The following is a 22,886-nucleotide window of genomic DNA, read 5'->3' on the forward strand; positions in this document are numbered from 1 at the left end:
ACTAAAAGCTATTTATTAAATATATAATTACCATATGACCCAGCAATTTCACTCCGACATATATATCCAAGAGAACTGAAAACACATTCAAACAAAAAAGTGTACATGAATATTCATGGCAGCTCTATTCTCAACAACCAAAAAGTAGAAACAATCCAAATGTCCACCAACAGATGAATGGATAAACAAAATATGATATATTCATATAATGGAATATTCCTCAGCCATAAAAGGAATGGAGTTCGAATACATGCTAAAATGGATTGGCTCTGAAAATATTATGCTAAGTGAAAAAAAAAATAGTCACCAAAGGTCAGATATTATATGATTCCATTTCTGTGAAATGTTCAGAATATGTAAATCCATAGTGATAGAAAGTAGATTATTGGTTTCTAGGGGATGGGCAGAAGGGGGAACTGTGAGATAAGGGTTTCTCAGGGTGATGGAAATTTCCTGGAATTAGATAGTGGTGATGACTGCAGAATATTGTGAATTAATAAAAACCACTAAATTATACACTTAAAATAGTTAAAATTTTAAGTTTAACATAGCATGAAATTTATCTAAACAGATAAACACACAAACAAACAAAACTCTACCAAACTAAAAGCATCTCCTTCGAGCAAGTATCTACTGTCCATGGTTCTAACAAAGACAAAAAGAAAAAAAACACAGAATCCCTGCAGGGGAAGACCATCACCAACACTGTGTACTGTGAACAAAGTACTGGCTACATTTAACCACTCTAACCATCAGGCCATCATGAACCTGATGGTATCAATATGGTAAGAATCATCAATGAGCCAAAGGTCATAACTGTTCTTTAGGACTTGAACAAGACATTTAATACTAAAAGAAATGGGTTGATTTATAACCAAACGTGAAACTTGATTTGGCGAACCTTAATTACAAAGATGGAATCTTTGCATTTAAGTGTTCAGTTAGGAACACTCGTTCGGTAGACTCATTTGACTAGACAAGAAATCTCAAAGACTCTTAGCGTTGGTTTTACTTAGAAGCACAGGAAGACAGGCGATCCAGTATTCCAGCAGGGTAGCATCAGATGAGTTTCTTCAGTAAGGTCCTTACAGTAGGTCTATGCAGCAGTCTAGGATCTACCTTATAACGCCTGTGTCCGCCTGTGCCCCTCTGGGGATAGCTCAGGTTTGAAGGAATGAGATCACAGTGGATGGGTGTGGGTGTCACCCTGGCTTAGAAGCCTCACGCTCTACACCATGATGGCTCCATCATCTCCAGAAGCAGTCCTCTAGCAAGAGACATGACCAATTTTAAGAACTGACTAAACGTAGAAAAGCCCCAAGTTAAGCCTAAAATATCTGACTAGATACTTACGTTAAGCATAAAATATCTGACCAGATACATTTATAAGCCTTCCAGTTCAGATGCAATTTATCAAATAGATGTTATTTTCACCATAAGTGCTCTTGCTTGGAAACACAGCTGACACTCCACCTTACTAAGTTTCCAGAGTAACAGAGCTAGAAAGTTAATTTGTCTGTAGAACAGAAGAAAAGTTTTTTTTTTTTTTTTTTTAACATTTTTCTCACAACATGCTAGCCTCAGATCCATGATGTAATCCTAGTAGGTGGCTCTATCTGCTTCTCCAAGCTTCCAAAACTTAGATATTCTTGCAAGATTTTTTTCAATACCAAGAAATTTTTAAAAAGCATCAATCCTGTTAAAGGTCACATATGTTTGCAGCTATGTAGGCAGCCTAAAGGAAATCAGTTCTGAGTGTTCTTTGGAAAGACTGATATTGAAGCTGAAACTCTGATACTTTGGCCACCTGATGTGAAGAGCTGACTCATTGGAGAAGACCCTGATGCTGGGAAAGATTGAGGGCAAGAGGAGAAGGGGATGACAGAGGATGAGATGGTTGGATGGCATCACTGACTCAATGGAGATGAGTCTGAGTAAACTCCAGGAGTTGTTGATGGACAGGGAGGCCTGGCGTGCTGTGGTCCATGGGGTTGCAAAGAGTTGGACACAACTGAGTGACTGAACTGAACTGCAGGTAGCCATCTTGTCCCTTGCTGGAGATAAATTTGAAGTTATTCAGAATTTACTGTTCTTTGATATCACTCCTTTTTCTTTAATTTTGAAACCACTTGTGGAGTCATGACTATTCTGACCAAGTGTACCATAGCAAGCAGTTAATACCAAGTGGACTTAGACCTTCACATCTACTCTTATAATCAGCTTGGTATGTTCACTGAAGTATATGGAATTGAGTGAGCAATGACGCAGGATAACAATCAGCTTGGCAACTGAACTCACAGGCACTGCTACAGCATTCTTTGAAGTAGTAACTTTTGATATTGATGCCGATAGCTCCTCAAATGTATTTGCTGTGGATTAGAGATCGAGAAAAGAGAAGACTAAAAGACTAATATCATGGTGTTTAAGCATAGAAAATATTGAGTATATAGTTCAAAAGACTTAAAAATACAAAGCTAGAGATAAGAAGAGGCAAAATATCCCCCAAAAACTTGCTCCAAACTAGGATTCAGAGCCATGGTAGAAGAGGAGATGTGAAGGCAGAGTCAAAGGAAGTCAGAAGATTCTTGACAATTGCAATGGAAGCAACAAATAGCTGGCCAAGAATCAGATTACTGAGAAGGAAGAATTTAACATCAGCAGAAAGAGCTGGAGAGGGTCCAAAACTCCACCACAGTGTACCAGAGAACAGGCATCATGACAGGTGCTTTGCTGGGCATTTCTTGGAAGTGGTGGCTCATCTCTCCAGAGGTACCTTTTCTGGATCCATGACTGCAAAAATCAACCAATTTGAACAAAACACAATACAGCACATTCCACAGAGTCATGAAGTTTGAAGGACTCTGATTTCTAGGAAGTTGGTTCAGTGACAGTTTCAAAAATCATTATTTGAGCTGCTTAATATATGATTTATAATTAATATATTAATTAAATTATAACTATTTAGCATATTAAAATTATAGACATTTGTCCTTTTCATCATAGGGGACTGGAGTGCAAAACTAGCAAGTCAAGAGATACCTGGGGTAACAAGCAAGTTTGGCCTTGGAGTACAAAATGAAGAAGGGCAAAGGCTAACAGAATTTTGCCAAGAGAATGCACTGGTCATAGCAAATACCCTCTTCCAACAACACAAGAGATGACTCTACAAATGAATGTCACCAGATGGTCAATATCAAAATCAGATTGACTAAATTCTTTGCAGTCAAAATGGAGAAGTTCTACACAGTCAGCAAAAACAAGACCTTGAGCTGACTGTGGCTCAGATCATGAACCCTTTGTGGTAAAATTCAGACTTATATTGAAGAAAGTAGGGAAAACCACTATGCCATTCAGGTATGACCTAAATCAAATGCCTTATGATTATACAGTGGAGGTGATAAATAGATTCAAGGGCCTAGATCTGGTAGACAGAGTGCCTAAAGAAATATGGATGGAGGTTCATAACATTGTACAGAAGGTGGTGACCAAAATCATCCTCAAGAAAAAGAAATGCTAGGAGGCAAAGTGTTTGTCTAAGGAGGCGTTACAAATACCTGAGAAAAGAAGAGAAGCGAAAGGCAAAGGAGAAAGGGAAAGACATACCCAACTGAATGCAGAGTTCCAGAGAATAGCAAGGAGAGATAAGAAAGCATTCTTAAGTGAACAATGCAAAGAAATAGAGGAAAACAATAAAATGGGTAAGACTAGAGATCTCTTTAAGAAAACTGGAGATACCAAGGGAACATTTCATGCAAAGATGGGCACAATAAAGGACAAAAATGGCAAGGACCTAACAAAGGCAGAAGAGATTAAGAAAATGTGGCAAGGATACACAGAACTGTATTAAAAATGCTCTTAATGACCCAGATAACCATGATGGTGTGGTCATTCACCTAGAGCCAGACACCCTGGAGTGTGAAGTCAAGTGGGCCATGGGAAGCATTACTACAAACAAAGCTAGTGGAGGTGATGGAATTTCAGCTGAGCTATTTCTAATCCTAAAAGATGATGCTGTTAAAGTGCTTCACTTAATATGCCAGCAAACTTGGAAAACTCAGCAGTGGCCACAGGACTGGAAAAGGTCAGTTTTCATTCCGATCCCAAAGAAAGGCAACACCAAAGAATGTTCAAATTATCATATAATTGCACTCATTTCACATTAGCAAGATTATGCTCAAAATTCTTCAAGCTAGGTTTCAACAGTATGTGAACCGAGAACTTCCGTATGTACAAACTGGATTTAGAAAAGGCAGAGGAGCCAGGGATCAAGTTGCCAACATACGCTGGATCATAGAAAAAGCAAAGAAATTCCAAAAAACATCTACTTCTGCTTCGTTGACTACACTAAATCCTTTGACTGTGTGGATCACAACAAACTGTAGAATATTCTTAAAAAGGTGGGAATACCAAACAACATTACGTGTCTCCTGAGAAACCTGTATGCAGAAGAAGCAGCAACAGTTAGAACTGGATGTGGAACAATGAACTGGTTTGATATTGGGAAAGGAGTACATCAAGGCTGTATATTGTCACTCTGCTTATTTAACTTATATGCAGGGTACATCATGTGAAATGCCAGGCTGGATAAGGCTCAAGCTGCAATCAAAATTGCTGGGAGAAATACAAACAACCTCATATAAGCAGATGATACCACTCTAATGGCAGAAAGCAAAGAGGAACTAAAGAGCCTTGATGAAGGTGAAGGAGGAGTGAAAAAGTTGGCTTAAACATTCAAAAAGGAAGATCATGGCATCCAACCCTATCACTTCTTGGCAAATAGATATAGAAATAATGGAAACAGGGTCAGATTTCATTTTCTTGGGCTCCAAAAGCAATGCAGATGGTGACTGCAGCCACGAAATTAAAAGATGCTTGCTCCTTCAAAGAATAGTTATGACAAACCTAGACAGTGTACTAAAAAGCAGAGACATCACTTTGCCGACAAAGGTCCATATAGCCAAAGCTATGGTTTTTCCATACAGCTCTTACATGTATGGATATAAAAGCTGGACTATAAAGAAGGCTGAGTGCTGAAGAGCTTTTTTTTGTGTTCAAACTGTGTTGCGGGAGAAGACTCTTGACAGTCCTTTGGACAGCAAGTAGTTCCAACCAGTCAGTCTTAAAGGAAATCAACCCTGAATATTCATTGGAAGGACTGGTCGTGAAGCTGAAGCTCCAATACTTTGGCTACCTGATACGAAGAGCTGACTCATTGAAAAAGACTCTGATGCTGGGAAAGATTGAAGGCAAGAGGAGGAGGGGTGACAGAGGATGAGATGGTTGGATGGCATCATTGACTCAGAGGATAGGAGTTTGAGTAAACTCAGGGCTATAGTGAAGGACAGGAAAGCCTGGAGTGCTCCAGTTCATGGGGTCACAAAGAGTCAGACATGACTTAGCAACTGAACAAAAACAACAAATAGACATCTGTATACTTAAATACACACAGAGAAAGAGAATAATACAGGTTCATTTTATCCACATAATAAATAAGTAGAAAGTCTATTCATGTCAAAACACAAAGCTCTTTTTTATATTGGCATCAGTTGTGGGGAAAAAAAAAAGTTAACTCGGAGTACTTAGAATAAGACCGCTTATCCCCACTGCCAAACACCTATCTCTTCCTACTTCCCATCACTCATGGCACTGCTGTCTGAAAACCACCAGGACTGGTCTCATTATGCTCTTTATCTCTGTTTATGTTATCAAAAAAACAGACCTACATGCTCATGTCACCACTTATCCACTGCATTCTAATTCCCATAAGGCTTTATACAGTCCTTATTTAGTCTTCTTCTCTCACTCCGACCCTCCTGCCCCCAACTCCCAACACCTTTACATTGTGCACCCTGGAACTCACTGTCTTTCAGCACCACAATCACATACAGCTCCAATCTCTTCTCCGAAAGGACCCCTCACCTTCTTGCTCTAACTAAAACCTGAATGTTCTATGAGGATCCTGTTTCCCTTGTCTCTTATGTGGTAGATTTTGCCCCCCATCACTCATCCAGTGACCTGGAAATGGAGTCTGTGTCCTTCTTGATCCTCACTGCCAGTTCCAGGCTCTCTGCCCTTCATCCTGTTTAAACACCTCTCCCCCAGCTTTGAATTTCCTGTCATAGAGACTCTGCCACCCTCTACCCATTCTTGTTACAGTCACCCACTAATTCATAGATCGTTCTCCCTCAGTGCCTAAGGATTTTCACTCTTTGTTGTTCAGTCGCACAGGCATGACTGACTCTTTGTGAACCCATGGACTGCAGCACGCCAGGCTTCCCCGTCTTTCAACACCTTCCAGAGCTTGCTCAAACTCATGGCCATTAAGTTGGTGATGCTATCCAACCATCTCATTCTCTGTCGTCCTCCTCTCCTCCTGACTTCAGTCTTTCCCAGCATCAGGTCTTCTAATAAGCTGGCTCTTTGTATCAGGTGGCCAAAACTCTACCCCCATCCTAATTATTAATGGCATCAAAATCCATAAAGATATTCGTTCTTAGGCCTATCAGCTCCTTGAATTCTCACCTCCAGTGATTATACTACCTGTTACTCATTCTATGGGACACACCGTCGTGGTGGTGGTAAGTCGCTTCAGTCATGTCTGACTCTTTGTGACCCTATAGACTGTAGACCCCCAGGCTCCTCGGTCCATGGGACTCTCCAGGCAAAAATACTGGAGTGGGTTGCCATGCCCTCCTCCAGGGTATCTTCTTGAGCCAGGGATTGAACCAGCATCTCTTCTGTCTCCTGCATGGGCAGGTGGGTTCTTTACCACTAGCACCACCTGGAAAGCCCTGGGACACACCTTATATCTTATCAATATCAACAACTCAAGCATGGCATTATCCTATTTTTTAAGCATTTCTAACTCTGATCAAAATCTCTTTTCACTCACACACCTAGTACCTCAATTTCAACAATTCTTTGATCCCTGGACCTACCTACCAACCATTAATCATACTACCTTTCCATGGCCTTCGGTTCCTCCCTTTCCCCATGATATCCATCCTTAACTAGCTTAAATTCGATGATCAGTTACATAACTATTCCCCTGAATACATCTTTAATAAACTTGCCCTCTCTTACCTCATGTTATTTGCTTGGAGTCCCCCGTCCTGGTTAAATCTGCATTCATATAACTGAATATAGTTGGAGAAAGAAACACACAGCCATAATTATTGTTTAGGTTAGGTCCACTAGAAGCAGATCCTGAGAGATTTGTGCGCGAGTGACTTAGTAAGGAAATGCTTAGGAAACCAATAAGGAATTGAGAGAAGCAGGTCAAGGAAGGGGAGAATGCTAAGCAAAATTATGATCTGAGACAAAGTTCCTTAGAAGGTAACTTCAGCTTGATTTAATGATAAAAAGGGGACTCTACAGGGTAAGGTACACCTGAGAGCTGTCTTATCTCTAAAACAAAATAGTGGGAATTTCACACTCCTGAACCCACAAGTCACTGGTTAAGAGCCATCTTGGGCACTACAACATTCAGGGCAAAAGAGGCTCCAGAAGGCAAGGACAGTCTGTAAAAGAGCCATATGTGCTGGCTACTTGTGGCAGAAGCCACCAAACCAGGGTATACATGGTAACAGTAAAATCCAAGAGAATCTGGGCAAAGGATCAATAATACCTACTAAAATAACTACTCTTACTTCAAATTCATGACTATGAAACTCAAAGTGAACCATGCTGCAATCAAAATATATTTCCTTAGTCCTTTCATTCATTTCCCATGCTCTTAGATGACTATTTCACAATTCCTCCTCTCCCTTCAAACCTCCAATATTTTCTTCCACCATCTTCACTCAGCTGATTTACCTAGCTTCATATTTCACAGAGAAAATGTGAACAATCAGGTGAGAACTTCCACAAGGTTACACTACCATTTCTATGGCATAGAAGCATCTATATCCATATACTCTCTCTTCCCTGCAGAGTCTGTAGGAGAATGTCTACATTTCTTTTGAAGGACAATTCCTCTCTTGTGAATTAGATCCCATTCTACTCTTGTCTACTCAAGGACCTCATTCTAGCCTTCTCTCTTCCCCACATTTTTCGTTCTGTTTTGGATCACTTGCATCAGCATACAAACACGCTGCCTTTTTCTTTTTTTAAAGACTTCTCTTGACCCCACTTCCCCTTCTACATAAAACACTTGGTCGCTCAGTCATGTCCGACTCTTCACAACCCCATGAATCGCAGCACGCCAGGCCTCCCTGTCCATCACCAAGCGTCCATGCCATCCAGCCATCTCATCCTCTGTCGTCCCCTTCTCCTCCTGCCTCCAATCCCTCCCAGCATCAGGGTCTTTTCCAATGAGTCAATTCTTCACATGAGGTGGCCAAAGTATTGGAGTTTCAGCTTCAACATCAGTCCTTAAAATGAACACCCAGGACTGATCTCCTTTAGGATGGACTGGTTGGATCTCCTTGCAGTCCAAGGGACTCTCAAGAGTCTTCTCCAACTCCACAGTTCAAAAGCATCAGTTCTTTGGTGCTCAGCCTTCTTCACAGTCCAACTCTCACATCCATACATGACCACTGGAAAAACCATAGCCTTCACTACATGGACCTTTGTTGGCAAAGTAATGTCTCTGCTTTTTAATATGCTATCTAGGTTGGTCATAACTTTCCTTCCAAGGAGTAAGCATCTTTTAATTTCATGGCTGCAATCACCATCTGCAGTGATTTTGGAGCCCCAAAAAACATAAAACATTTATGTATACCCCTTTTAGAGCAAGGAGTATAAACTCAAAATGTTTACACTGTTTGCTCCAAATCCTCCTCTCCTATTTTCTCATGAACCCATTTCAATCAAGTTTTCATTCCTATCTTTCCAGTGAAGTGACTTTTTTCAAAGTCATTAGTACTGCTATGGTATCAGATCATGGTTCCCCCTCTTGGGCCACCCCTTTTGAGACTCTGTTGTATGTTCCTCCTTAATTCTTCAATTCTTAATACTGGGATTCCTGGGAATAAGTTCATAGACCTTCTTTTTATGTAGACTCATCTTCTAGGTAAGCTTTATGATCTCATGGCTTTAAATACCTTCTCTATCTCAGTGACTTCCAAATGTATGTGACTAGTTTAGGTCTCTGCTCTGACCTCTTGATTTGTATATATGCCTGCTTACTATTACATATCCACTCCCATGTCTAAAACGCATCTTTGAAACTCAACATTCCAAAACCAAGTTCCTGATATTTCCTTTCCAATCTAATTGTCTACAGTCATCTCTACTTAATTGCATTATCATGCAATGATATCCAAATCCATCCTTCCAGTTGCCAAGACAAAAATGGAATACTGTTGGTTTCCTCTTCTTTTTCTTTCATATCCCATATCTGATCCCTCTTAAATCCTCCAAAATAAATCCAGAATATGACCCCTTTGCCCTTATCCTACACTACCACCCTGGTCCATACCACTAATTCCTCTCTACTGGGTCATCACAATACACTCCAAACTGGTCTCCTTTTATCTGCCTCCTTCAGTCAAACATAATAGGCAAACAGATTCTGTTTAAATAGGCAAAGAGATTCTATTTAAAAAAAACAAATCACTTCTTTCCTCTGCCCCAAATCCCTGATCTCTCACCATCTCAGCTAAGTGTGTGCTTAGTCACTCAGTCATGTCTGACTCCTTGTGACCCTTTGGACTGTAGCCCACTAAGCTACTCTGTCCATGGGATTTTCCAGGCAAGAATACTGAAGTGTGTTGCCATTTCCTTTTCCAGGGGATCTCCCTGACCCAGGGATAGAACCTGCATCTCTCACATCTCCTGCGTTGGCAGGTAGGTTCTTTACCATTAGCACCACCTGGGAAGAGTGTCAACTAGAGGAAAGGCCAAAGCCCTTATAAAAGCCAACAAAATTTCTCTTGCCCTTGTTACGCAACTCCAGGCACATTGGCTTGTATTCTCTCCACCCACTGGGCACACTCCCTGTTCAGAGTCCCTGCTCTTTCCTCTGTCTGGAATAGTCTTTCCCCAGATAGCTACAAGGCTTACATCCCTCTCTCTCCTTGCTGAATGCCACCTTCTCCCTGAGGCCTTTCTGCTTCCCCCTCCTAAACACTTCCTATTCTCCTTTGTTTCTCTCCATAATACACATCACTTTCTCATACACTATAATATTTAGAAAGTGATTTTATTTATTGTCTGTCTTCTCCAGATAGAATGCAGGTTCCAAAAAGGCAGGATCTTTTTTTTTGTTATTAAATTCCCAGTGATTGAAGCAGTGCCAGGCACATAATATACACATACCTGGAAATCTCAGGGTTTGTTGTATCAAATTATACAACATCTTCATTATTAAGTCAAAATATTTTTATTTCTAATATGATTTAAATTTTGCATAGGTAAAAAATAATATTTAAAAGAACAGTAACACAACAAATACCAGTGTTCTCACTACACAATTTAAGAAAGAAAAAAATACCATCTCTAACGCCCTCCGTGTATCCTTCCCTTCATTTTTTATTTTTGCTTTTTGTCTGCACCACATGGCTTACAAGATCTTAGTTCCCCAACCTGGGATCAAACCTGGGCCACCTCAGTGACAGCACTGAGTCCTAACCACTGGACCACCAAAGAATTCCATCTCTCTTCAGAGTAACTTCCATCTTGCTTTTTACATTTATCTTTCCCTTGAAGTTTATCCCCTTAAACAATATACTGTTTATTTGTCCAGTTTTTATTTCTGTGTTGTTGCATATAGCTGCAGTTGAATAATTTTCATTGCTGTATGGTGTTTCTTCATGTGAATATACTACAATTTATTAATCCATTCTTTAATTGATGAATGTTGTTTTATTACTGCATTTTTACTATTACAAAAAGTGCAAAGATTTTTGTAGATTATCTCCTGATACCCTAGTACAAGAATTCCTCAGGAGTATACAACTAGGAATAGAAATGCTTTGTCACGCAGCATGTATATCTTTCATCTTTACAAGATTGTGCCAAATTGTTTTCCAAGGTTGTTGTGTTGCTGTTCAGTCACTAAATCATATCTCTTTGTGACCCTATATGTACTGCAGCTTGCCAGGCTTCACTGTCCTTCACTATTTCCCCAAGTTTGCCCAAACTCATGTTCACTGAGTCAGTGATGCCATCCAATCATCTCATCCTCTGTCGACCCCTTCTCCCCCTGCACTCAATCTTTCCCAGCATCAGGGTGCCACCCTCACCAATAGTGGATGAGTCCCTGTTATCTCATATTCTGCATGATATTATCAGATTTTTTTTAAGTCAAAAATTATGCTGTGAGATGGTATCTTGTCATTTTAATTTGCATTTCCCCCAATTATTACAGTGTAAAAAGGAGTACATCAAGGCTGCATATTGTCACCCTGCTTATTTAACTTATATGCAGAGTACATTATGAGATACGCTGGGCTGGAAGAAGCACAAGCTGGAATCAAGATTGCTGGGAGAAATATCAATAACCTCAGGTATGAAGATGACACCACCCTTATGGCAGAAAGTGAAGAAGAACTAAAAAGCCTCTAGATGAAAGTGAAAGAGGAGAGTGAAAAAGTTGGCTTAAAGCTTAACATTCAGAAAACTAAGATCATGGCATCCAGTCCCATCACTTCATGGGAAATAGATGGGGAAACAGTGGAAACAGTGTCAGACTATATTTTGGGGGGCTCCAAAATCACTGCAGATGGTGATTGCAGCCATGAAATTTAAAAGACACTTACTCCTTGGAAGGAAAGTTATGACCAACCTAGATAGCATATTAAAAATCAGAGACACTACTTTGTCTACAAAGGTCCGTCTAGTCAAGGCTATGGTTTCTCCAGTGGTCATGTATGGATGTGAGAGTTGGACTGTGAAGAAGGCTGAGCACCGAAGAATTGATGCTTTTGAACTGTGGTGTTGGAGAAGACTCTTGAGAGTCCCTTGGACTGCAAGGAGATCCAACCAGTCCATCTATAGGAGATCAGTCCTGGGTGTTCATTGGAAGGACTGATGCTGAAGCTGAAACTCCAATACTTTGGCCACCTGATGCGAAGAGTTGACTCATTGGAAAAGACCCTGATGCTAGGAGGAATTGGGGGCAGGAGGAGAAGGGGCCGACAGAGGATGAGATGGCTGGATGGCATCACCAACTCGACGGACATGGGTTTGAGTAAACTCCAGGAGTTGGTGATGGACAGCGAGGCCTGGCGTGCTGTGATTCATGGGGTCACAAACAGTGACACAACTGAGCGACTGAACTGAACTGAACTGAATTGAATGAGGCTGAGTGTCTTCAAGTCTTTTGCTCATTTTTCTGTTGAGCTATTGCAGTTCTTCAGATGTTCTGGAGGTTAACTTTTATCCACTGTATACATTAAAAATATTTTCATCTATAATTTCATTTTAAGGATTCTTCCAATCATTTCCTTCACAAAAGTTTGCGCTTTTGTCTTTTTAAAGACTATATTCTCCACTCCACAGTCTAAAGAGCTTGTATATGTCTTCCAAATGTTTACAGTTTAAGAGATTATTTTTTTATTATTTATTTTTTAACTGTGGTGGGTCTTTGCTGCCACACATGGGCTTTTTCTAGTTGTGGCTCCTGGGGGGCTGCTCTTTGTTGTAGGCTCAGGAGTTGTGGCACCTGGGTGCTGGAGCACAGGCTCAGTAGTTGTGGTACTCCGGCTCTGTTGCTCTGAGACATGTGGGAACTTCCTGCACCAGGGATTGAACCAGTGTCCCTTGTACTGCAACATGGATTCTTAACCACTGGACCACCAGGGAAGTCCGCAAATGTTTATAGTTTTTCCTTTACCATTCATCTGTAATTGACCTGGAACTGTGTGAGGAAGAGTAAGGAAAGGGTCTAATTTCAATTTTTTTCACATACATAATAATTATCCTTGTATAATTTACTGAAAAATCTCTTCTCCCTCCAACTCTCCAAAGACTGATTCTTAGTGCCAGCACTGTCATATGTCAAAGTTCTATACATATGTGGGTCTTTTTGTGGATTCTCTCTTCTGTTTTATTGATCTGTCTATCTCTGTGAAAAAATAAGCCATCTTAATTCATATCTCCCACTTTGTTCTTCCTCATGAGTGTTTTCCTTTATTTTTAGCCCTTCGCTCTTGCACATAAAATTTAGGAGTAATTTTTCAAATTAGGGGAAAAAATTAAGACTGTGTCATTGCACTGAATCTATACATCAATTGGAAAAAAAAAGAGAAACATACAATTCCGAATTCTCTTATTCATGAACATGGCATCTTTCATTGTATTTAGTTCTAAGGTTCTAATAGTTTTATAATTTCCTCTACAAAGGTCTTGCAAATACTTTATTAATGTTTGAGAAAATTATATTTCTGATGCTCTTATTAATTTCATCTTTCTTAAATTTATATCTTTACATTTTTGTTGCTAACGTTGACAAATTTGATTGATTTTTGCATACTGAACTTTGATAAACTCCATTATTTTCTGTAGATTATTGGCTGTTTAATCTTCATATCAACTAGTTTCTAAAATGTGTTCATTAGCTATCCTGTTGATTTTTAAACTTTTGGCATTTATATTCTGAATTTTTTTTTTTTAAGTATAATGTTTTTGAATTTTTGAAACTTCTTTTGTGGCTTAACATGTCTTCAATTTTTATAAACTTTTCAATGTGTCCTGGAAATAAATGTGTATTCTCTGTGGGGATGGTTCTATACTATCTATAGTTCTGTACTATCTATCTATCTATCTAACTAGTCCTATACTAGTTTTTCCATTTATCAAGCACAATTCTGATTTACCATTCAACTTAATTCAGAATTAACTCTCAGATAATTCTCAAATAACCCTAGGAGATAAATATTATCTCCACTTTGCCAAAGAAGGATTCAATGCTCAAAAGAGTTAAATAACTTGTCCAGATTGCCATAGCCAATTTGAACTTTGATCTATTAGTTTGTTTACAACACAAGGCTTCAGGCTAGAAACCTCTGCCATTTTTTATTCCACCTGCTGCTTCATCCTATAATATCTATGTGACACACTGCCTTTTATTTTTTGGTTGTTGTTTAATTTGGCCACTGCATGGCCCCAGCAGTGAAAGCACTGAGTCTTAGCCACTGGACAGCTAGGGAATTCCACATAGTGCTTTTTCATTTTACACCATCAAACCCTTTCTGATCCATCACCTTTCCAGTATTTTTAATTTCTCTGAAATCAGTAGTCAAGGAATAAACCCCTGTGATAAGGCCACTGGTAAACAGTGCTGTTACAACATTAAGCCCTTTCATCTATATTACTTCATTCATCAGGATTATACAGAGCAGGCAAGTATTTATTACAGGTTATGAAACTAGTCATCAAAGAGTTTATGTACCACGGTACTTAAATTCCCAGTCAGTAAGTGACACACCTAATTCTTCTGGAAGCCAGGATTGCTTGTATAGTTCTGTGTTTATCAAGATGCCATTTTTAGAGCAAAGTCTATTTGTAAATTACCTTCTATTATACAACAACATCAGACTAGAGGCAGATCACTGTGGAGAACAGACAGTACTCTCAGGACCGTCATCTAGTTCCATTCCCCTATTTCAAAAAGAACTAAAGCCCAAAGTGGTGCTGTGATTTGCTAAATGGAATAGCTAGGATAAGAATTCGGATCCCTCAACTGGTACCATTAACTAAGCCTCTAAGAATATGGCCAGTGTGAAGGGAATTACATCCGCCTCTCTGGGAAAACAAGGTTCTAGAACAAAGGTTGAGTGAACGGCCTCTTTATATCTCACAGAGCTTCCAATCTTAACTGCCTCAGTGAATTCTCAAAGTAGATAGCTGTTAACAAAGATTCCTTCTCATAGCTGGAATCGTGAATGTTACAGTGCTTCCATTACCGCCCTGGAATTGGAAATACTCAGTATATAATGGCAGGAGCCAGTGACAGCAGCTCCCGCCGACAGAGTGTGTCACTGCGGAAAAAGAAACAGGGTGGAGGAAACTGGAAAACCACCCAGGGCCAGAGGAAGAAAAGCACAAGGTACAGATTTGTTTCTGCTGGAGAAGGCTGGGGTCGATACCTGTATTGGGCAACCGTCAGCCTGGCCTCGGGCTCGGTCCCAAAGCCGGGCAAGTGCTGGTGTAGGTAGGCGTCCAGCAACCTGTAGTCGAACTTGTGCTGGGGCAGCACTTCGGTCGTGTTGGACTCGCGGGAGGCACCGCTTTCCATGATCTACGCTGCCGCTTCAGACCACAGAGTCACAGAACCCACTACTCCTGGGATCCGGTATGTCTAGGAGAACGTCACTCCACAGCAGGGGCAAGGCCGAGACGCCCGGTGGAGGCGGGCCCGCGGCTCCAGCCAATTACACATCGCCAGGTGCCGCTGGCCGGCAACACTGGCCAGCTGCTCCTGGACTTGGGCTCTACTCAGGAAATGCTAGAAGGGCCTTGTGTGTTCGAATTTAAAGTTTTCAGTCAGCCTCAGAGTTGGAGACCTCAATTCTAAAGAAAGCAAAGTCACGTTCGTCACCAAGAGCATTAGAACGCTAAGGCCTGGTCCGTCTTCAAATTGAAAGCACTGGCAGGCGGAAGACCTACTGGGTCCGGTGCAGAAAAGGGCCCGTCAAAACCTCGAGCCTAGGAATAAAAGATTCTGGCTTTTTTCCTGGCCGCCAGGTTGGAAAGGCAACATCGCAGGCCGCTGGCTCTGGACACTTATGACCCGGGACCTATGGCTGCCTGGACTCTTAGGCCCGGGCGAAGAGGGGAAGTAGGGGGCTTTATTTTTCCCTTTTTTTCCCCTGAGGCGGAGCGTTGACTGCAACACACCGGAAGTGGCCCTCTGGGAGGCCCGCTGGAGCGGGCTGGGAAAGCCTCAGCAAAGTGACTCGCCACATATCCCTCTCGGGCCCAGCAGGCCACCAGCGTGGGGCGGCGACGACGGCGACGGCCGGGGCTGGGAGCGCTGGCGGCCGGGGTCCCAGCCATGGCCGAGTCCGTGGAACGGCTGCAGCAGCGGGTCGAAGAGCTGGAGCGGGAACTGGCCCAGGAGAGAAGTCGCCGCGCCCTGGGGGGCGGCGACGGAGGAGGCGGTCGGGCCCGCATTGCAAATATGAGCTCCGAGGTGGTGGATTCCAACCCCTACAGGTGAGCTGCGTGACGGGTCGGGGACGGAAGAGGGGCGAGGTCACGGTCTCTAGGTGGTCAGAAGTGAGGCGTTTCTCGCTGCTGCCCAGCTGACAGGTCACACCACCCTTTTCTTCTTCTAGGGTCTTATTTCCAAACGAGCAAGGCCAAGTGTTAGTCCTGGTCAAAAAGTGTTCTTTCTCCTTTTAAAAAAACTCAACTGAATCAGCCATATGGTGCTGCTCCTGTGCTTGCTGAGGACACGGATCTGTTTTCCTGCAGCCCCTGCCTCTTTTAGTCTTCCTCGCTCAGTATGAAACTGATAGTAGAAACTTTCAAACTAGGACACCAAATGTAAAACCTGCTAAGCTAAACTTGGGAGCTTCATAAAGTCTTCTGTGTTTCTTAAATTGGCGTGGTGGAAACAGCTAGATTAGCTCTAAAACGGTTGGACTTCACCAGTCCTGTCCGCCTCTTCATTTCCTCTCCTTTATTCATTTCCCAAGATTTTGTTAATTCATCAGGTTGAATATAGGGTAGTGGTTGAATGTAGGGTAGTGACTGACGGTAAGGACCGTATGCCCAGACTGGAGTCAAATCTTAGCAACTGAGTAACTTGGTGAGAGTTCTGTACCTTCACTTTCTTGCTTGTAGTATCTCTTTCTGTGGAGTTGTGAAGATTGAAAATACAAGTATATATAAAGTTCTTAGAGCTTTCGATGCTAGGCATTATAGTAACAGTTACTGAACTTTTCACCAGTCGCTAAACACCTTGCTCGCGTTGTCACTTTTCCTCTTCACCCCAACCCTAGGAGATTGCTACTGTCATTTTACCCCCATTTTGTAGGCGAAATAAATTAGGCTTAGAGAGGTGCTGTGACCTGCCTCAGGCCATAGAGCTAACAGTAGCTAAAAAGGCTTGGACTGCCATTAGGTTTGTTTTGCTCCGAAGTTCCCATGGAGCTGTCTCCCCAGTAAAAATAAATAAGCCATTAAGTAGTGTGGCTAAAAACTGGGCAGTTTTAGAGTAGGTGAAACAGGAAAGGTATTATTGGTGCTTTCTCCCTTCAAAGAGCAGGAATTTGGATTTTAAGGAAAGGTTTTATTTATGACATAAAGCCTCAGTGAAAGTCTTAGGATGCATATATATGCATACATATATGTACATACATATGTATATATATGACTTCCCTGGTGGCTCAGATGGTAAAGCATCTGCCTACAATGCGGAAGACCCGGGTTCAGTCCCTGGGTTGGGAAGATCTCCTGGAGAAGGACATGGCAACCCACTCCAGTATTCTTGCCTGGAAAATTCCATGGACGGAGGAGCCTGTAGGCTACAGTCCATGGGATTGCAAAGAGTAGGACATGACTGAGCGACTTCACTTCATATGTATTGCAACATAAAATGCAGACCCAGTATTTAGGCACAAAGCTGTTAATTACAATATTATTTGTTATAGAAAACCTGACCAAAATTATAATTGTTGTATAATTACAGAAGAGTTTATTTTGACCTACATTAAATTAAATCATGCCAGATTCTTGCTTTTCTCTCATTTATCTTACTACATTAAAAAAAATTGTTTTCTTTCAGTTTTGAGATATAATTGATGATGGTGCATGTATTTTACTTGACACATGTGAAAGCTTTACCATCTCATTAATCAGAATAAGTAGAAGCTATTCTATTTGGCTTCTCTCCTGGCTCAGACGGTAAAGAATCTGCCTGCAATGCAGGAGACCCGGGTTTGATCCCTGTGTTGGGGGGAAGATCCCCTGCAGAAGGGAATGGTTACCCACTCCAGTATTCTTGCTTGCAGAATTCTATGGACAGAAGAGCCTGGTGGGGTACAGTCCACGAGGTGACAGAGTCAGACATGACTGAGCATTAGTCACTTTCATTCCTTTTGGCATGCTTAAACATTTTTCAGTTTTAAAAATGAAAATTTTGAAATGCTCCCTCTGAGAAAAGCAAAAGAATGTGAATCATATGTTTAGAATCATCTTTCAGACATCATTTTAATGTGAGACAATTCCTTGACATTATAATAACCACAAATCTTTCAGTACTGAAATTTAAACATTTAGTATTTTCTGTCTTATTTGTACCATTTTGTCTTTATTAAAACTGCTACTTTGGAGATGGCAGTTGACACCCAAAGCTCTGTACTAGTACATGGAAATTTGATAAGGTCATCCTTATTTTTCGAATTGTTGTACATTCAGCACATATTTAGTGAGCACCTTTTCATTTCCAGCCCTCCTGAATGTTATTTACTATTTATTATTTGCACAGACACTGGGAATACAAAGACATGGTCATTTCCCTCCAGTGGTTCCCAGATAAGTGTGAAATACAAAGGTAAACTTGGGATTACAGTATAAGTGGTAAGAATTATGATAAAGCACAGCACATGATTATCAGAAAAATATAGAGGGATTTCTAGGTGTTCTACATTATTTTAATTGCATCGAGTGCCATTTTGAAATACAAAGTTCCTGACCCTCAAAGACCTTTTGTTTTAATTTGGGAGATTCAATGGTTATAGAATAATGATGAACGCAAGTAACTGTAAAATTGTGTGGTAAGGAATATAATTAGAAGCATGTTAACTAAATGAAAAGGTGAGCAGTCTTTAAAATTAGAAAACCTGGTTTTAAATACTAGCTCCAAAACCCAGCCCTAAATAATTGTTTGCCATTTAACTGATCTTGGGCAAGTTAATTAGCCTGAATCTCCCCTCCCTCCCCCGACCCGACCCCATTTATAAAAGGAGGTTGTGATGCATTCTTTTTTTTTTTTTTAAGGAAAGGAAACTTTATTTTACAATTTCATTTTAAATTTGCAGAGAATAAGACTGTAAGTATAAAGCTAGACAAATATTTCTATGGACTAGGATAGAAAGTCTGGTAAAAGATCCATACAAATATGGTCAATTGATTTTTAACTAAGTTACCAAAGCAATTTATGAAGAGGATTGTTTTTGCAACAAGTGTTGCTGGACCAATTGGATGCTGCTGCTGTTGTTTAGTTGCTTCGTCCTGTCCAGCTCTTTTGTGACCCAAGGGACTGTGGCCTGCCATGTTCCTCTTGTCCATGGGCTTTCCCAGGCAAGAATGCTCGAGTGGGTTGCCATTTTCTTCTCCAGCAATGCATTCTTCTCAGGGTTATTTATAAGGATTAGACAGCATCAAGGTAAAGAGGCAGATTGATCACAGACATATATCACTGTCTACCCAGTCTCACTGAAATGAAAGTAAAGGAATAATTTTTAAAAAGGAATAAATCGCCACTGGGAAAAAAAATATCGAGTTTCTGTTAATAATTGGGGGATGGGTGAGTCTCTGTACTTACATGATTATAGTAAAACAGTTTTAGGAACTAGAAAGGGACAGATGACTGATAGATGATCCTGATTTAAAGGATCCAAGAAATTGGATCCTAAAGCCTGCAACCCAACTCATACAATAGAATTCTCTCAAAGCTCCAGAACAAGCATAGGTCTTTCAAGAAGGGCTTAAGGTAGGACTAAACGAGATGGCTGAAAATCTGTTGAAGAAGCAACCCAAGTTCATTGTTTCACTTTTGAGTAGCGAGGCAAATGCTTCTTCTCTGTCTGGAGAGACTACTAGAGATTTAGTCATTGGAGAGTAAAATAGAGTATTTCTATGAATAATAAAAGCAAGTCTTCATGCCTGAAGGAAGGGAATTAACTAAATGTTTACATACTGAATTCTAGGACTCCCAGCCTTGCTTCTCCATTTAACACCCCAAAACTGATCAGCTTAAAGACTTTTCAGGCTGGAAATTGAAAGATTCTTCTCTAGGGAATCTGAGAGTGCCAAGAAGAAAGACTGAAAGACATTGACATTGTGGGTTTCTCAACTAAACAGCCCAGCCAGATTACACTATGCTGCTGCTGCTGCTAAGTCGCTTCAGTCATGTCTGACTCTGTGTGACCCCACAGATGGCAGCCCACCAGGCTCCGCTGTCCCTGGGATTCTCCAGGCAAGAACACTGGAGTGGGTTGCCATTTCCTTCTCCAGTGCATGAAAGTGAAAAGTGAAAGTGAAGTTGCTTACTCATGTCCGACTCTTCGTGACCCCATGGACTGTAGCCTACCAGGCTCCTCTGTCCATGGGATTTTACAGGCGACAGTACTGGAGTGGGTTGCCATTGCCTTCTCCGAGATCACGCTATAGTGAAACCCAAAGTCAAATAAGCAGTGCCCACATCCGTGCCTTTATTAGTGTCTGACTTTTAAATATGAGCAAAAAGGATGAGAGAAGCTCCTAATGTGAAAGATAGAAAACAAAATTAATAGACTATATAAGGGGAATGCAACCCCAACCTTATCATTAATATCTTCAGAAAGATATATGTATAAATGGAATAGGACAGTACTACAAAAAGAATCATTCTTGCAAATGGAGAATGATAACAAAAGTGAAAATCTCAATAAAAGAAAGTAACATTGAAAGAAATCCAGAGAACAGCAGAAAACTAAAATGACGGAAAATAGAGGAGAGACATTACAAGTAGAGGACTAGTCCAAGTGGTCCAACTTCCAAATAATAGGAGCTCCAGAAAGTTCAGGAAAAACCAACCAACCAACCAAAGAAGTCCTCACACTGTTCAAGGAAATTTTCCAGAACTTAAATATGTTTCTGATTGGAAAGAGTCCAGTAAGTACTCAGCACAGTTGATGAGAATAGATTCACTGTAAGGCACATTTTGAAGTTTCAGAAACTAGAAATCATGTTAGAAATTTTGAAGGAAAATTGTTTCTAATGTAAAATTATATATCTAGTTAAACTGTCAACTAAGAGTGTGTTTGTGTCTGTGTGTATAGGTATAGCTTTCAACAATTATATACCCTCCAGTTTGTCATTTTACAATATATTTCTAAGAATAAAATTTTGATAAAATGTTTTTAAGAAGTTTGGTAGAGAATATTTCAGACATACAAGGTCTCAAAACTTACCTTCCAAAATTTACCCTTTACAAAGCTTTGGGAAGATGTTCTTCCAACCATAACAAGAGAATAAATTAAGTAATCTACAGTAAAGGCTCTCAAACTTTAGTGTGTATTACAGTCACTTGGGGAGCTTATTAAAACACAGATTGTTAGGCCTCACATCCAAAGTTTGATTGGCTTGGTGACCGAAGAAGGTAACAGACTAGCGGTAACTAGGTATCTAAAGTACCTCTTAGAGTCCTTGGAATAAAGGCATTTACTAAAAGACTTACCATTGTGGGCAGAGGCAACAAGTGAATAGAATTCCAGTCATGAGGTTATTCTGATGTTAAATATTAAATCTGAATCAAACATTAAATATTTACATAAACTAATAAGCATGGGAAAATGCTGAAATTTCACTTTGACCCATTCTCATCTGGAAACTTAACATTTGAGTCAGTAGGTCTCAATCATGACTGCACATTAGAATGTATGAGGAACTTTTAAAAAAATCTTATTGCACAGGCTCTGTCTTGGAGGATATTCGGGCATCCGTGCTTTTTAAAATTGCTGAGGTGATTTAGTTTCATCTGAAACTAACTGAAAGATTAGTTAACTGAAAGATTTCTCCTCCCACCTCCACTCCCCTCACTGTTTCTTCTCTTACAGTTTATTTTCTATGATGATGTATGTTTACCTATGTCACTATTAATTAAAATACTGTAAACTTTAAAACATCTTTTTTTTAATCCCTGCTCCCCTCACTGTTTCTTCTCTTATAGTTTATTTTCTGTGATGATGTATGTTTACCTATGTCATTATTAATTAAAAGACTGTAAACTTTAAAACTTTTTTTTTCTTTTTTTTTTAAGCCGCCTGATGGCTTTGAAACGAATGGGAATTGTGAGTGACTATGAGGTATGATAAACTCTTCCAAATTTTTGAAGATGATTTCAGTAAATGAAAATAATTTTCAATGACATTTTCAGTGAAGAATTATTAACCAACACATATATAATTTTGCATTTTACAGAAAATACGTACCTTTACTGTAGCAATAGTAGGTGTTGGTGGAGTTGGCAGTGTGACTGCTGAAATGCTGACACGATGTGGCATTGGTAAGGTAAAAGCATTTCTCATTTTCTGTTGTATTTGGAACCCATTCACTTGTGGAGTAAATAAGGTACAAATTAAGATTTTTTTTCTCCTTACTAATGGCATATTGATTTGTGGTGTATTCATTCAGATTGTTTTTTCTACCCCAGTTAAGACATAAACCCACCCAAGAGGAAACTAATATTGCTGCTGATTAAATAAGGACTATCTGATTGTGTTTAGGAACATCTTTGTTTGGGATAATGTATAAACAATTTGGATTTCAGTGTTTTAATTAGAGAAGTTCAGGAAAGAAGGCTGTTAAATTGAAAGTGTAGTGAAACACTGAAACATCCCCAAAATTTTTTAAAAAACTTGTTTTATACAAGACAAACTGGAAAGCATGTGCCTTTCTTACTCTCTAAATTGAACTGCTGAATGCTCCAGATTTTTTTTAACCCAGGCATTTTTTTTTTTTCCTAAATTTTCTTGGTCATGCCCTGTGAGGCTTGTGAGATCTTAGTTCCCTTACCATGGATTGAACTCTGAGGCCATGGCAGTGAAAGCACCAAGTCCTAACCACTGGAGCACCAGGAAGTTCCATACTTTTTTCTAAAATTGATTTAGATTGTGATTGTGAGGAGGAAGGAGAAGTTGACTTTATACCAGAAATCAGTGTACCAATCTTATATTTATAAAGCTAAAGTCCATGATGTTAGATAGATAGTGGTTGAATATAAAAGTTCT

The 22,886-nt window shown here is 40.2% G+C and overlaps 2 protein-coding genes across 2 annotated transcripts in view; one reads left to right on the forward strand and one right to left on the reverse strand.

Moving 5' to 3' along the window:
- ACAD11 (acyl-CoA dehydrogenase family member 11) overlaps positions 1–15,509 on the reverse strand; it is a 103,844-nt gene extending 88,335 nt beyond the window's left edge. The window contains exon 1 of the mRNA XM_043873584.1: positions 15,033–15,509. Coding sequence (XP_043729519.1) covers positions 15,033–15,181 — 149 coding nt within the window. The 5' untranslated portion in view covers positions 15,182–15,509. The remainder of the gene's footprint in view (positions 1–15,032) is intronic.
- A 28-nt stretch (positions 15,510–15,537) lies between these two features.
- UBA5 (ubiquitin like modifier activating enzyme 5) overlaps positions 15,538–22,886 on the forward strand; it is a 31,111-nt gene continuing 23,762 nt past the window's right edge. Inside the window, exons 1-3 of the mRNA XM_043873585.1 lie at positions 15,538–16,101; positions 21,917–21,962; positions 22,078–22,167. Of these exons, the coding sequence (XP_043729520.1) occupies positions 15,941–16,101; positions 21,917–21,962; positions 22,078–22,167 (297 nt within the window). The 5' untranslated portion in view covers positions 15,538–15,940. The remainder of the gene's footprint in view (positions 16,102–21,916; positions 21,963–22,077; positions 22,168–22,886) is intronic.

The sequence above is a fragment of the Cervus elaphus genome, chromosome 19 (assembly GCF_910594005.1).
Source record: "Cervus elaphus chromosome 19, mCerEla1.1, whole genome shotgun sequence".
Classification (NCBI taxonomy): Eukaryota; Metazoa; Chordata; class Mammalia; order Artiodactyla; family Cervidae; genus Cervus; species Cervus elaphus.